At 54.5% G+C, this 16,200-nt stretch overlaps 1 protein-coding gene across 1 annotated transcript in view; it reads left to right on the forward strand.

Annotated features, from left to right (window-relative positions):
- Positions 1 to 16,200, forward strand: part of CABIN1 (calcineurin binding protein 1) — a 155,512-nt gene that overhangs the window by 87,138 nt on the left and 52,174 nt on the right. Inside the window, 2 exon segments of the mRNA XM_044921054.1 lie at positions 1,571 to 1,753; positions 6,739 to 7,070. Coding sequence (XP_044776989.1) covers positions 1,571 to 1,753; positions 6,739 to 7,070 — 515 coding nt within the window.

Here is a 16,200-nt window from a genome sequence, read left to right on the forward strand (position 1 = left end):
TCTTAGTTGTTTTTTTAAAGTATATTTATTTAGTAATCTCTACACCCGATGTGGGGCTTGAACTCAACCCCAAAATCAAGAGTCGCATGCTCTTCCAACTGAGCCAGCCAGGTGACCCTGATCTTAGTTACTTTTCAATTTCCCATCAGGTAGTTCCAACATCTGGCTCACCTCTGAGCCTAGTTCTGTTGATAATTTTCTCTTTTGACAATGTTCTTTTGTGTGTGTGTGCCTTATTTTTATATTGAATATCAGATATTATGTGTAGGACAGAAGAAACTGAAATAAGTTGTATTTATGCCTGGAATGGGCTTCTCTCTCCTGTTTCTAGGCTGTTAGGAGGGGGAGTTAGGCTAGTCAGAAGTTGAGCTGGGGTTGGGTTTTTTTGTTTTTAGTGTACCACTGGTTTCCAATGTCCATGATCTTACCTTATGCTTACAGCAGAGCTGATTTGCCAGAACGTTTTCTCAATGTTCCATCCCCACCTTCAGCCTTAGGCCTTTTGTGTACACCTCAGGGAGGGTCTCTCTCCATGTTTTTGCCCCTTTTCCTGTGATAGACTGCTTTGCCTGTTACTTGTGCTTGCTAGGCTGGCATAGGGGCAAGGCTGGTTCTCTGTTGTCTCTGTCCAGCCTCAGACTTAGGCAGACTGTGTCCCTTCATCTCAGGAGTGGGGCTTTTCTTCCCCTAGTGGAGGGAGACCTCAGATGTTTGGGCCCTAAATGGTATTTCCTGCCCCTCCCTCGGGAGGTGTTTCTTTTCCCTTCTCACAGCTGCAGTGGGTCCTCACCTGTACCCTGGAGGCAACAAGATTTGCTCTCTCTCCCCGCTGGCTTAAGGGTTTTGTTCCCCAGGGCCAAAAGGTCCCATCAGCGCTTCCTTCCTTTCCTGTAGCAACAAACACGCCTCCTCTCCAGGCGTGCACCGCCGGAAGGTTTCCTTCAGTCTCTCTTCCTGCACTGCCCCTCATCTTTCTCATGAGCACATGTGGAGGTCCAAGGAGAGGAGCGAACACGTGGGTAGCAACTTCCCTTGTGTCTGTGTCTCCCAGGGATCGCGGCTCTCACTCTAGACTGCACTTGGCCTATAGCAACCAGCTAAAAATGTCTGCAGGACTCTGACCTGCTTCAGTTGCTTATGCCTCTTGTCTCTGTGTGGTAGAAAAGCTATAGAATGGTGTACTACTGTGCATCTCTTTCCAGCTCCACCTTCAGCAAGATCATGTTGGCTGGTAGCCTGAAATTGGCCATGGTGGGAGTATTTACACCACAGGAATGAGTAAATGCTACAAACGCGGGTTTCCCCCCCCACCCTGAGAGCCAGTTGTTAACCATTTACCAGAACCCCACCATTTGGGGAAACCCCACAAGGTTGACCGTGAAGATTGGTGCCTTTGGTGAGTGGCTTAGTGGCCTCCGGCACGGGTCGGGCTCAACAGGGTCGTAGTGGCTGTGCTCAGACCATCTGCTCTGCAGGGCAGTCACCAGGACACTCACCCTGGGGAGGCCTGTCCATGTTGGAGCTGGTGTAGATTCATGCTGCTGCCCTCTGTCCCTCCTTTTCCCTTCAGAGCGCAGTCAGGACAGCACGGCCGTGGCACTCTCAGACTCCAGCTCAACGCAGGACTTCTTTAATGAGCCTGCCAGCTCATTGGAGGGCTCCCGGAAGCTCTACATGGAGAAGAAGCTGCCCGTTCCCAGTTCCCAAGCAGGACCGACTGGTAAAGACATTCAGGGGACCACAGAGGAAAGAGGTATGAAGACGTAGCTCTGAGCGTTAGAACTGCTTTGGTGACATGTGCCAGGCTAGGCAGTCTGAAGAACATGGGCTCCTGAGTGGCCCAGGTTGGGCCTGGCTCCTGTCCTCCCTCCTCCACCTGCTGCTCTGGGACCTCAGTTGGGCAAGTTACGCATCTCTCTGGGCCTCTGTGCTCCCTGTAGGGTGGGAGCGATCCCGAGGCTCACTCCGGGGGTTGTGAGGATGAAATGAGGCGGCTCAGGAAGGTGCTCGCACGGTGCCTGGAGTACAGTGTGCACTCAGTGACACTTGTCGTTGTTGTGACCCCCGTGGCCCAGTGTGGGAAAGCCACGTCCGTGACGTGAGTGCCGTATTTTTTTTTCTTGCTACATAGTTACTAAAAAAGTCTTTGGATCCTAAATGTCACCAATGTGTTTTCTTTTTAGTCTGAATTACATCAGGCCTTTAGGAAAAAGTGCCCCCTTTTTTGGGCAGGGGGCCCTGATCCAACCCCGGGGCATGCCCAGCTCTCATGGGGCCCCCAGGCCCCCTTTGTGGAAACCAGTGGGCAGAGCCCCACGCCCGGCTCGCAGGAGAGCTCGGGCAGGCTGCATGTCCGCAGTGCCGCTCTAGGGCTGCGGCTGGGCGGCTGGCCATGGGTTTTGAGAGCTCTCCCACCCTGGCCAGGGCTTGCCAAACAATAACAACAACAACAACAACAACCCAGACCCATGCTCAGCAGCCCTGTGCCAGGCACTGTTTGAACTCCTTTTGTCCTCCCAGCCAACCTAGGAAACAGCCCCGCGGCTCTTCCCATGTTACAGGTGAGGAACCTGAGATTCAGAGAGGGGCGGGAATTTGCCCAGGGTTAGTCTTCACTCTAAACCTCTGCCCCATTCCCCCTCTCTGGGTGGGCTGGGAGGGGTAGCTAGGGTTGGCAATGACCCCTCCCTAGGATGTGTCTGCACAGGCCCTGGCTGGGAGAGACGAGGCTCAGGGGTTCACGTGTAGATGTGGCCAGAGCCCTTCATGCTGGCGATGGCCTATCCCAGCCCTGTGTTCCTCGCCTGCCTCCCCTAGCTGGCCTTAGCAGCTGGTGAGGCTGCATGGCCTGCAGGTTGGCACAGGTGCCCCCATTAGGGTCAGGTAAGAGGACACGGAAGGTGAGGCCAGTGCCCCACTTTCCCACTAGGCACTTTTTATGCTGTCCCAAACCGATGTTGACATTCTACAACTGACATAAACATGCTGCAGGGAGTTTGGAAGGGGAAGGAAAAAGTTACCAGTAGTGCCCACGCTCTAACACAGCAACTCTTGTTCATGTCCAGTCTTACCAATAAGATCATTTTAACTCTTGGACAGGTGGGGCCTGTTGTCTGTGCTCCGTGGGCCATCCAGCAGTGAACTGCTGTGGGTGCTGTTGTGTTGTCACAGGCCTCTCTCCACTGTGCTTGGGGAAGTGGGGGATGGAGGCTGGGGTGCTAAGCCAAGAGAGGGTCGGGTGTGGTCTGGCCCGGGCTGGACTGGGCCTTCCAGACACACAAGGGGCATCCCACCCCTGCCCTTCTTCCATTCAGAGCCAGTGGTTTAAGCGGACAGTGTGGGGGCTTGCCACCGGTAGAGAAAGTTCAAGTAGAACCAGAGTCACCGCAGTAGCTGGTGGGCTTGAAGGGAAGCATCTTACTTCTGTGGATGCATCTCTCTGCTCTAAGCCCAGCTTTTCCTCGTAACCACAGTGAAGTTGGTGAACTTCCTGTCGGGAGTGTAGGTGCAGCAGGGAATGTGTTCTGAGCCTGCACCAGGCAGACAGCACAGGGAGCAGTGGGTTCCTCTAGGCCTGGCTCTGGTCAGTGGTGGTCTCTGACACCCCCTCCTCCGGGCTCCCAAGGGGTGGGAACCCTGGCCACCAGGACTCCCGCAGCTTTCGGCCCCCTGCAGAAAACCAGGATATGGTTCTGGGCCAGGGTTGGGTGTGTGCCCCTAGTGTGCTCCACACCCCAGCCCTTCAGGTGCACCCTTGTGGGTGGCCCTGCCACCAGCCTGCTGCTTCTGTCACGGTCAGTGGCACAGGGCTCAGTCACAAATTTCATGGGCATTGTTGAGCTGCAGGGCGTAATGGAACCCAAGTCTGTGCCAGGCCGCGGGTGCCAAGGGGAAGTAAGATCGGCTCTGACAGCCGCGCCCTTCCAGATGCCCTCTGTCTCACGGCGTCCAGTGGGCGCCGGCTCCCGAGGACTCGTCTCCCCTCTACTTCTCCACTCTGGTTTTTGACAGGGCGCCTCCAGGAAGAAGGTTTCTCCACAGGTGACTGTTACAGCTAGTTGAAGCTCACCTTCTTAGGGGTCAGAGCTTCAAAAAAATGTATATAATGTGAATGTAGCCACAGTAAAGGTTTATTCTTTTTAATAGAGGAAAAAGCTGCCCAGATTTCACTACCTAAACACAAGGGCACTCTGTTATATCACTCTGACGACAGCAGAGTTTGTCAACAGCTTGTGGTCCAGACAGTGGACACGGGTGCCTGGCCTGGGCCCTCCCTGCCACCTGGGCCCAGGGCAGGATATGGTTCGAGGATGCTGATATGGCTACCAGGCACCTCGTTCAGGGACCGCCATCCCGTGGCTGCGCACCTGCCCCTTGTTGGTCAAGTAGAGGCCTGATGACCATGCCTGAGTGCCATGCTCAAGACGGATTGGGTGGCAGTGGCTGGAGTGGGAGGTGGCCTAGTGCACCATGGGCATTCTAAGGCAGTCCTCTTTGCCAGCAGCAGGCACCAGGGTGGCCAGAGCATTTGCTTCGCTTGCTTTTTATCTTAGGAGGAAGTCTTCTCACTTTCACGCTGCCAGGGTTAGGATTGGGCCTCTTGGCTGGGAAACGCTGTGTGGGCTTACTGACATTTCTGACCCCGTTTCTTCCACTGACGTGACCTGTGAGGCTCATTCAGCCCTAAGAGTGGATGCTGTGGGTGAGGCGTGTCACCCAAGAGGCCACGCAGATCCCAAAGCCACTAGGTTTTTTTTTATTTTTTTTATTCTGGCATCTCTATTTTTTCCTATGTGTCTTCAGACATGTTTTCTGAGCTCTTTGGATTAATTCTTTTTATTTTTTTTAATTTTTAAAAAGATTTTATTTATTTATTTGACAGAGAGAGAGATAGCTAGAGCAAGAATACAAGCAGCGGGAGTGGGAGAGGGAGAAGCAGGCTTCCTGCCGAGCAGGGAGCCTGATGCGGGGCTCGATCCCAGGACCCTGGGATCATGACCTGAGCCGAAGGTGGACGCTTAACGACTGAGCCACCCAGGCGCCCCTCTTTGGATTAATTCTTGATCCTCTGCCCACTTTCCATAGGAAACCTGTTCCTGTGTGTCTTTGTGTGTGAGCACATGCTTAGCATCTTATTTGAACCCCTGGGAGGCCTGCATCTTCATCCTATTTCCCTATCTCCCTTGTGCCTAGCACAGGGCTAGGCCCAGAGTGGTTGTTCAGAATGTGTTTGTTGAGCTATATTTGAAATGTGTCCCTTGAATTGAACACTAGTAATCGGGCACATTTGTGAGTAAGGCGCTGGTGTCCCCTGTAAGATGCCGGCCCTGAGCAGACTCCTGGTTGCAGTCATTGAGCTCTGAGTGGGTGCCTGTGGGACCTGCATGGTTTGCTGAGCTCCTCTGAAAGGAGAGCATAGTGTCAAGATCAGATGTGATCTGCTTTCCAGGCATTCAGTCAGCTTCAAGCTAGACCCTGTGCTAGGCTCTGGGCGATGGGGGAGAGGGAGGCATCCGTGCATAAATACAGTGGGATGGGTGATACCAAAAAGCTGGGTGCACAAGGCTCTCTGCAAACCCCACCCTGGGGCTGAGGAGGCCTGCAGGAGGAGGTGACACCGAGTGGAGTCCAGAAGGATGAGAGCAGTGGGCAAGTCAGGGGAGGGAGTGCAGACGGTGTGTCCAGAAGGAGCAGCAGTGGAAAGGTGGGAACAAAGAGCAAGGTGTTTGTTCCCCATGGTTGGTCTCAAGGTGTGAGGCCAGGAGGGGAGCTAGGAGGAATGGCAGGACTGATGGGAGGTGGCCTTGCGTGCTGTGCTGAGCAGCTTGGCTCTGTCTTGCTCAGATTCTTTCCTGGGCAGAAAGAGCTTGATGTGCACCTGATGGCTGCGTGGTTTTGCTTGGGGGAACTTGGGACCTTAGTCCTTGACCACTCTGCCCTTTCGCAGCAGGCCCCATCCTTCTCCTGGCTGCCACTACAGTTGGGAAGGGGCCATCAGGCTAAGGGCGGGAAGGGGCTCAGCCCACTGTGGCAGACAGGCTTCAGAGTTGGTGCCGGGCTGCTTCTCTGGCCTCCTCCGCGCAGGCCTTGCCAAACTCCAGGGTGCCCAAGGAGCCCCCTTACCCTTGATGCTTGCCCCCACCCTCTTCCTTCTATCCCTCCCTCCTGGTCCAGTCATCTTCTGCAGCCCCTGCCACCCAGCTTGGGCTCTCCTGCGTGTGAGCTCTTCGTTCGTGTAGAGTTGGCAGCAGCAGCCCTGGAGAAGGGTGTCGGGTAGGCTGTGGGCTGAAGTGCTAAGTGGTAGAGCAGGTGCAGTCCTTTGTGCGCCTTTCCTGGCTATTTTATTCCATGGTGGTGGCGGCCACACCTTCCTTCTATGGACTGCTTCCCCAGGCACCTGCACAGGCCTCGGAGGCGGGACAGCCTTGTGCTGCCATTCAGAGGGGGGCCCAGAGCCCTGCTTGCAACCCCTACTGTCTGCAGCCTCGGGGCCCCTCTGCTGTGTGCCAGCTGGGACACCCTGTTTCACAGGGGAGGAGACTGGGAAGGCTGTGGAGGCCTTAGCCGGCAGGGGCAGAGCCAACACCGGGCCCCATGCCTCCTACTGCTGGGTCTTTTGAGTACAGCACCTGTCTAGCAAGGGCACAGGCCTAGCTGTGCCTGTTACCTCACTAAGGCACCTCTTTTGCTGGTGGTGGACCACTACCGAGGTGACTTTGTTTTTCTTCTCACCCATAGGGAAAACTGAGGAGTCCTTGGAGAGCACAGAAGGCTTCCGGGCCACAGAGCAAGGCAGCCAGAAGCCTGCCACAGACCCCCCAGCCTCTGCCTGCATTGCTGTCAAACCGGCAGCATCTGCACCTGCCCTGTGGGACGGGAGGAAGAGAGCTGACCCCCTGGGGGAGCCAGCAGCCTTTCCCCAGGGGTTGCCGGCCGGGGCAGAGGAGCAGCGCCAGTTCCTTACGGAGCAGTGCATCGCCTCCTTCCGCTTGTGCCTCAGCCGCTTCCCCCAGCACTATAAGAGCCTCTACCGACTGGCCTTCCTCTACACCTACAGCAAGACTCACCGGGTGAGTGAGCTGCCAGCCCGCTGGGGGCAGGAGAGGGGTTTGATTTTCCCAGAGCCCACGAGCATCTGAGTTGATGGAGCTGCTGAAGATCTTGGGTAGTGGTGCATGGAATGGACGGGACAGGAGAGATGTAGGAGGCAGGTCCTTACAAGAGTGGTCCAGCTTTCCAGGTGAGAGTTGGTGAGGACTGTGGGTCGCAGCAAGGGATCAAGGGAGGAGTGGCTCCCGGGATCCCGAAGCAGGATCTCAGGCTCCAGTACTAGCTGTGGGCTGAAGGATGAGGACCTACACACTCATCAGCTCTTGTCTGTGAGGGCCTGTGTAGTGACTCTTACTCCACTGTCCTCAGCATGGCCCTGCATGCACATCCCCCAGATGCCTTACAGAACACCCCCCCCACCGCCTCCTGTCCCAGGGCCTTGCTGCAGGCTCCGTCTCCTCCAGACGCATCTTGCAGAGAGGCCTCCGTGCCATCATCCTGCCCCTGGGCTCGCCTCTCCAGTGCAGCTGCCAGAACCATCTTCACAGCCTCTGCTGCATGGGGGTTGGGTGCTGACAGCCTCCTCCAGCTCTTTTTGGAAAGCAGATGATGTAGCAATTCTTAACAGCTGTGCCCCAGGCTTAAGCGCTCTCGGGGGCTTCCCGGCCGGCTCGCTTCTGCTGGCATGGAGCATCTGTGCAGGGAGTGTGGCATGTGTGCTCTTCCACCCCCTTCTCACGCACCTGGGAGGCACTGGAGAAAGTGCCTTGGGCACAGCGCTGGCCCCCACCGAGCTACCTTCTAAGGGACAGGCAGATTTTAAAATACGCAAACAAGCAAATAAAGCTAGTCCCATTGTGACACATGCTACAAAGAAGATAATGGGGGACACACAGGAGTGGAGGTGCTGCGGCGGTGCCACAAAGGCACCCGCGAAGCTGAGACCTGTAGGGCGGCCATGGGCAGAGTGGGGGACAGTGGGCAGGTTGGAGGACAGGGAGAGAGCCCCGATCAGGCAAATTGCCTGGGCGTGTGGCCGTGCTGGCTGAGCCAAACTGGTGTGGGCGAGGGCCAGAGAGGGCCAGGGTGGCGGGGCAGGGGCAGCCCTTGGAGTCTGGCTGTAGTCTATAATTTTGTCTGGCTCCCCTATTCAGTAAGGTCCAGGCTCAGAAACTTCTTCCTCCCAGAGGCTCCCCCCGCACTCCCCGCTGACCCCTCCTCACCAGCCTCTGTGGGACCTCAAGACCCAGGAAGGGCAGTTGGCTGGAGGGATGGCTGCTGGCTTGGCGCTGGTTACATGACAGGAAGTTGTTACTTGACAAAATTCTGTTGGGGACTAGGCACAGGTAGGTGCCCTGTCACAGTGGTGACTGCCCAACATGCTCATGTAGTTTGGTTGATTTCTGTCAGAGCAGTGGTGTTGGTAGGCCTGGGGAACGAGGGGATCTCGTTCTGGGCTTTGTCTCTGCTTCAGGGCGTCTGGCTCTCCTGGCTGCTGCTGAACCCCCTGAGCCTAGTTCCCTCACTGCCCAGCCTACATTTTGCAGTGGACCTTACCTCTGGTGCCCTGGGCCTTCAGAATCCAGGTAGACCTGGGTTTTAATGAAACCCCCTCTGCAGCAGTCTTCGGGGGCCCGATGGCTGACACTGCCCCTGCCCCCCACCATGTTCCAGTACTGCTCTGGGAACTTTCCTCCTTCCCTCCTTTGAGAGCAGCAGAGTTCAGTGCGGGAGCTCTTATGAGTCTTGGTTGGAAGGGACACTAGCATCCATCATCTGGATCTCCACCGCCTTTGGTGTTCCCTTCTTCAGATGCTCCCCCCAGCTGTGGTCAGCTCTTAGCAGGACTTGGAGCTTCCTGTGCTGAGCCCAAACCTTCCCCACACTGCGGCAGATGCTTTGACAGAATTTGGGGTACAAGATGCCTCTTAGGGATCAGCCGCAACGGAAAGGAGGGGAAGATGCAGGGTTGGGTGGAGGGAGAGTTGAGTTGCAATGCAGGCCCCACAGAGCCCCCAGCACCCAGCCGCAGCCTCCGCATTAAATGGCTTTGAGCTCAAAGGAGCCGATGCATGTAAAGGGCCCCACCTGGTGCGAAGCATAGGCTGCCGTTTTCCCTGCCTGTCCCCTTGCTGGATGAGTTTTTTAAAAGTGAAAAATAGTATCTATGTCAAAATTAAAAATTAGGGGATATCCACAGTTCTACCACCCTAAAACAAAAGCTATTTTATATGTGTATTTTTTCCACTTCTCATACACACACGCCGTTGACTGTCACTTCTGAAGCTCTTAGATACTTCAGGTCCAGGAGGTGGGGGTCTTGTTCTCTCTCTACTTCACATCTGCATGCCTAGCTTAGGGTCACACAGAGGAGAGGGACAGCCTGGCATGGGCTCAGGTAGCCTCACCCTGGCCCAGTTGCTCCTTTGCTCCCCCCGCCATTAGAGCATCTGTGCTGTTTGCCATTTTGTTGCCATTTCTGTGAATGTCCCCCAGGTCATCTTGGTCACCCTCGGATGGCCTGTGGGGTGGGTGGACCCCAGCTGATCCAGCCACCCCTGGTCGTGGGGACGGAGGCTACCTTTTCTTCCTTCCCGGAAAACCTTCCCACAGCCATCACACACTGTTTCTGCTGGCTTTTCTGTTAGCTGCGTTCCCAGGCTGGGCTCCTTGGCTTTCTGAGAGGGAATGCTGGTCGTGATTCTGAGAGAGACCCCCCCTTACATGGCAGTTGTGTAGGTGTCAGGTGTGCCTCCGGAGCTCCAGGTCGCCACACCGCCACACCCTAGGCCCTGGTGCAGCCCGGGGGCTCCGCTGGCTCCTTTGCCTACTTGACTCAGAGACCTTCGCTGAGCAGCAGGTGTCACCCCAGCTTGAAGGGCAGGTCGTTAACACCTCGCTGCACTGAGAGCCTGAGTTAAGGCTGACCTTGTCTGGGGCATGCCATTGTCCTGGGGGCTGGGCATGCTTCTGCCCAGGCCCGGGTGTCAGTTTGTCCCCAGATATGGGGGACACAACCAGTGCTCTCAGTGACTCATGTGGCACCATTAGCTGACAAGCAGTGACTGCCTTCCAAACACAGCTGTTGGTAACAGACACTTCCCGCTATGTATATTTAACAGCAGCACATTTCTTCATAAAATCCGCCTGTGGGCTTGGCAGTGGCATTTTCCTGTTGCCATCTCATGGCTCAGTGGCCACCTGGCTGGAACATCCATCATCCCTGCCTTCAGAGAGGCCCCAGGGGCTGTGCATGTTGCTCCAGATCCTTCAGGTCTTTCAAGTTTCCCCAGCTAAAGCTCTGTTCCGTAAGCTTCCCCACCCCAGGCCTCCACAGAGGAACTACCCTCAGGGTGCAGGGAACCACTTGCTTAGCTCTTGGCCGCAGGAATTCTGGGGGAGGGAGAGGGAATGTGGGCTCTGAACGTGGGCTCACCTGGGTTCAGATCCCAGCTGGCGGGGGAGGGGGGCAACACGACTCTTCTCTTGTGGTATTCGCACAGGATTATTGTAACAATGAGGTGAGGGGTTGGGGGCCTTCCCATTGAGCTTCTCACCAGGACCCCAGAGTCCATTTCCTCAGTGTCAGCATCTCCCATGGCTCCTAGCCCCTCTACTAGGTCTTCTGATGCCTGCCTAAGGCTGCGCTTCTGCCCAAGGTTGGCTTTGCTGCACACAGGCTGACCCCCTGGGCCTCCCAAGGCAGGCCTCCTGCTAGCCTACATCGAGGGCCAGGGGCATCTGAGGAAGCAGGGCTCCCTAATGCTCTCCACACCTTAGGGAAGATCACACATGCTGTTGGCCATAAGGGCCCTAAGTGTAGCTATTACATCACTTAAAATCTCCAAGATTACAGTCTCCACCAGGATTTTGAGCCCTAGACTTTCAGTCTGTGCTCAGAAAAAAACTGTTTCTTGGAGTCCATGTGAGTGGCCCAGGAGAGAGGCCACATGGCATTGGGGCCTTTTATCATGAGGCTTCTGAAATTCACTAATGAGATCCAGAAAGAAGGCTGAGGCATGGGCACCCCTGTCCCAGTTCCTCCCACCCACTGCCTGTGGCTCAGCTGGGGAACTTCAGCACCTCCTGCTGCAAGGGGTCTAGGACAGAGTGGGTTATAAGATGGTTCCTAGAGCCAGATAGTCTTGAAAAAGAACAAACTTAGAGGACTCCTATTTCCCAATTTCAAAATTTACTGCAGATCTACAGTAATCAAAACCGTGGAATACTATTCAGCTTTAAAAGGAAGGAAATTCTGACATGTACTACAACGTGGATGAGCCTTGAGGACATTATGCTCAGTGAAATAAGCCAGGCACCAAAAAAAAAAATCAAACACCCTATGATTCCACTTACATGAGGGATCTAAAGTAGTCAAAATCAGAGAGACAGAAAGTGGAATGGTGCTTGCTAGGAGCTGGGGGAGAGAATGGGAGTTATTTAATCAGTATAGAATTTCAGTAAATTCATTTCATAAAATGAAAAAGTTCTAGGGGTCTGTTGCACAACAGTGTGAATATACTTAACACTACTGAACTGTACACTTAAAAATGGGTAAGATGGTAAATTTTTTTTTTTTTAAGATTTTTTTTTATTTATTTATTTGACAGAGAGAGAGACAGCGAGAGCAGGAACACAAGCAGGGGGAGTGGGAGAGGGAGAAGCAGGCTTCCCGCTGAGCAGGGAGCCCGATGCGGGGCTCGATCCCAGGACCCTGGGATCATGACCTGAGCCGAAGGCAGACGCTTAACGACTGAGCCACCCAGGCGCCCCAAGATGGTAAATTTTTATGTGTTTTGTACCACAGCTGAAAATAAACAGTTTGGTTGGTATTAGCCTAGGGGTAGATGTATAGGTAACAAAATAGAACTGGGAGCGCAGAAACAAAGGCATACATCTATGATCAACTGATTTTTGACCATAGATGTGGTTTGACCAGGCAGTGGTTTCTCAGATAGGACACCCAAAAGCACAGGTGATAAAAATAAATGAATAATAATAATAAACCGGACCCCATCAAAATTTAAAAGCTGGCCTGGGCCAGCTCCTCGGTGTTGTTTCACATAGCACCCTGCCCAGCCGGGTGAGCGGGAAACCGAGGCTCGGAGGGGACAGCAGCTTGTCTCGAACCCCTTGGTGAGGATGTGGCAGCGCCTGGACCTCCTGGGGCTCACATGTTTCCTTTGCCTCTACTTTCCAGGTGAAGTGCTTCAAAAGACATTATTGAAATGAAAAGATGGTCCACACAAAAGGAGAAATATTTACAGATCACGTGCAGGCAGGCACACCGTGTTTTACTGTGCTTCACTTGGTTACAACTTGCAGATACTATGTTTTTTTACAAATCAAAGCTTTGCTGCAACCCGGTGTTGGGCAAGTCTTTCAGCGCCAACAGCATTTGGTCCCTTTGTGTCTCTGTGTCACATTTTGGTAATTCTCACAATATTTCAAACTTTTTCATTATTATTATAGTGATCTATGATCAGTGATTATGACTTGCTGAAAGCTCAGATCATGGTGAGCAGTTTTTAGCAATAAAGTATTTTTAAATTAAGGTATATACATTGTTTTTTAAACATAATGCTATTGCACACTTAGTAGACTATAGTATAGCATAAACATAACTTTCATAAGCACTGGTAAACCAAAAGGTTCATTTGACTCATTTTATTTTGGTTCACTCTTGTGGTGGTCTCGAACTGAATCCACTCTACCTCTGAGGTATGCATATATGTAGTAAGGGACTTGCATTTAGAATATATTTTAAAAAACCTCTTACAACTCAATAATTAAAAGACAACCCAACGTAAAAGTAGGCAAAGGATCTGAATAGACATTTCTCCAAAGAAGATGTACAAATGGCCGATAAGCACAGGAGAAGATGCTTACCACCATTAGCCATTGGGAAAATGGGAATCCAGATCACACTGAGATACCACTTCATACCTGCCAGTCTGGCTAGAATGAAACACTGTAGCCTCTCCTCCTAGGGGCCTGGGGGTGTATAAGCAGCCACTGCCTCGCTGGCAGTTCTGCGGGGGCAAGGGAGTTGGGCACCTGGCCTCTAGGCAGAACACTGGTGGTGCTTTCCAGAGCTAGTTTCCTCCGGGGAGCCTCTTGTTTAGGTTACTGCCTCTCCTAAACTTACTTTGTTTTGTGCTCATTGCTGGGTCTCAACTTGGAGAATGTTCTTCCCATTCTTTGCTCTTGCTCGTCCTCCCAGGTCACTTGACGTCATAAGAGAAAGGTCAAGAAAGCAGACTCCAGTGCGGCACTGAGGTAGCCTGGCCTGGGCCAGCTCCTTGGTGTTGTTTCGCACAGCACCCTGCCCAGCCCGGTGAGCGGGAAACCGAGGCTCGGAGGGGGCAGCAGCTTGTCTCGAACCCCTTGGTGAGGATGTGGCAGGGCCTGGACCTCGTGGGGCTCAGATGTTTCCTTTGCCTCTACTTTCCAGGTCGGGGAGACCGAAGCCTTCTAACTCAAGTCCTTCACCTGGCCGGGTGGGTGGATGCCCGGCTTCCTGCTATAGCCACATGGCCACCGACTGGCTACGTCAGGCTGAGCCAGGAAAGGGGAGGCTGGAGCTTTAGCAGAAGCAAGGCTGACCTGCTGGCTCCTGTGAGCGCAGTGTCCACAGTCACTGGGCTGCTGCTGGTCAGTGTGGCAGGAGGCAGGCAGTGAGCCAGGGGTGCATGGCACCCCAAGTGAGGAAGGAGAGGAGAGGAGAAGGGCCTGTTCTGTGGGAGAGGCCACCTTCCTGGGGCTCGGCGCACAGCTGGCTTCTGGGCCCTGGGCTGGGGCTCTGCTCATCTGGCCCCAGCACTGCCCAGGTCAAGGCTTGGCCTTCATTGGCCCTACACTTGACCAAAAGGTTTTCCTCCCACCCTCCAGGGTGGGTGTGAGCCTTGCTGGCTCTTCTGTGGGATGAAGCCCACCTTTTGCTGTGTGGCTTTTCCCCTCTGAGCTGGAGCAGTTCTCTGACAGTTAGCATCCAAGTTGTCACCCAGAGGTGACACCCAGGTGAGGAATGCTCAGGAGCCTAAGGGCTGTGAGATGGGAAAGGGGCTATTCAGCCTGCCCTGATCATAGGCCTGACCCTTCCCCAGACCCTGTGATTAGAGTGTGTCCCCCTCCCAGCACTTGTCCCCTTGCTGGTGTGCATGCGGGAACCTGAGCCACCCCTCCCAAGTGTCAGCTCCCAGAACCTCACTCAGGCTCGGCCAGCTAGACAGCCGGCTTCCAGTTTCAGTCCCATGGACAGGTTTCTTAACTTGTCAGGTGGGAATAACGGCACCTTCGTGGTAGGTTTAGGTTTTGTTGTGAGGAAAAATGAGTTAATAGCGCTTTCCCAGCTGGGAAACATGCATACCAATGACACGAGAGCAGCCTGTCTTGCAAGCCCCACGTGCACGCTGCTCTGATGGGAGCAGAGGCCGCTCGCTGTGAGCAGTCCTCTAGACCAGCTCAGGCCTCCGTCCCTGTCCCACTGTCCTCCTGGAGGCAGCTGCGTGGCATCGTGGCTGAACACTGTTGCAGTGCATCCCCCTCATGGTAGATGGCAAGGCCCTGTCGATGGGGCATATGGCGGGATAGCGGCCTGGCCGCTCCAGCCCAATCAGACCCAGAACCTGTATGGGATGAGCCCAGGCCCCAGTGTCTGTTTAGGATTTGTTTGGTAAGCTGCCTCCTGCCAGGAGAGTCCCGACAGTGCTGCTGCTGCCTGTGATCTCCAGAGAAGCCGCTGAACTTTGACTTCAGGGTCAGCTTATGCTTGGGCAAGGGGCTAGCCGGCTGGGCTGTGAGCCCCTGCCCCTACCCCATCCATTGTGGGCAGTTGCCCACCTGCCTGTGCCACCATTCATATCTGGACCCTGCAGAGTCAGGTTAAATGAGAGCCCACAAGGAGAGCCATGCGCTGTCGGACTGGGTGGGTGTGAAGGAATTGCGCCTTCAAGCTGTGACACAGCCACCCCACCATGCAGACAGTGAATGTCCCAGGAGCAGGTGGTAAGCTGCGCGTTCCGTGCCAGACGGCAGGACCAGGCATGACGGGGACGTGCCGGCCACAGAGCAGGGCGTTCCCCTCCATTCCTTCAGCCCCTGCTCCCTTTCTGCATACATAGAACGATGCTGGGCCTCAGGCTCCCCACGCACAAGCCCTGGGCTGCTGCCCAGCCCGGCCAGCCAGGTTCTTAGCAGGCTTTATTTGTATGATTTGCAAAATGAAACTCGAGATTTTTCTCAACTTCAGAATCTCGATTATGCATTTCAAAGTCTGTCTGCAACATGGCTTGAAGATTTTGCTGTGCCTTTGGGGGTCGGCGGGGGGACAGATGGCCCCCATAAAGGCCCACTGCCTTCCTTGTTCTCTCTCAGGGAAGAGGAGAGAGATGGATCCCAGCAGTTTGAATGGGTTGAGTACTCTGCTGCCAGCACCCATTACAAATCGTATTCCAATTTGGAAGAAACTACCACCACCGCATCATCCCATAGACCACGACATGGCCAAACCCCTGTATTTTAGTGTCGTCCTCCGCCCTCCCCCGCCCCCCCAGCATGGTGCCCGTGCATCTCTGCAGGTTCATTCATTCAGCAGCTGTCTCCTGCATTGTCACGTGCGAGGCCCTGCCTGAGGGGCCGGGATACAGTGGTGTGCACAGCCAAGCCCCTCCCCTTGAGTGCGCACAGAGGGAATGGAGGGTAGAAACACACCTAGCGGCGGTTAGTGATGCGTCTGGGAGAAAGATAAAGCTGGTAAGGGGGTGCAGTGGGGGAGTGTGGCTCTTTAGGCAGGGAGGTCTGGGAAGGCATCTCTGAGCAAAGACCTGAAGCAGGTGAGGGAACTAGGCAAGGCGATACCAGGAGAGGCTTCTGGGTGGACAGCACAGGCCACATGTGTGCCTTGAGATAGGAATGGGCCTGGCAGGACTAGAATCAGCCAGAAGCCTGTGTGACTGGCTGGGCAGGGAGGAGAGGGGGGAAAAGATGTGGTCAGAGCTCATAAGGGCCTGGGGAGGCAGGAAGGAGCTGTGGGGCATCATTCTAAGTGTGGTTAAAGCTACCTCAAGGTCGTGTGTGTGAAAGACTCGGCTGCTGTGTAGAGAGTGAGGGCGTTTGTCAGTTCAGGCCTCAGATGGCTCTATCCAACCG

Source organism: Neomonachus schauinslandi, chromosome 14 (assembly GCF_002201575.2).
Source record: "Neomonachus schauinslandi chromosome 14, ASM220157v2, whole genome shotgun sequence".
Taxonomy (NCBI): domain Eukaryota; kingdom Metazoa; phylum Chordata; class Mammalia; order Carnivora; family Phocidae; genus Neomonachus; species Neomonachus schauinslandi.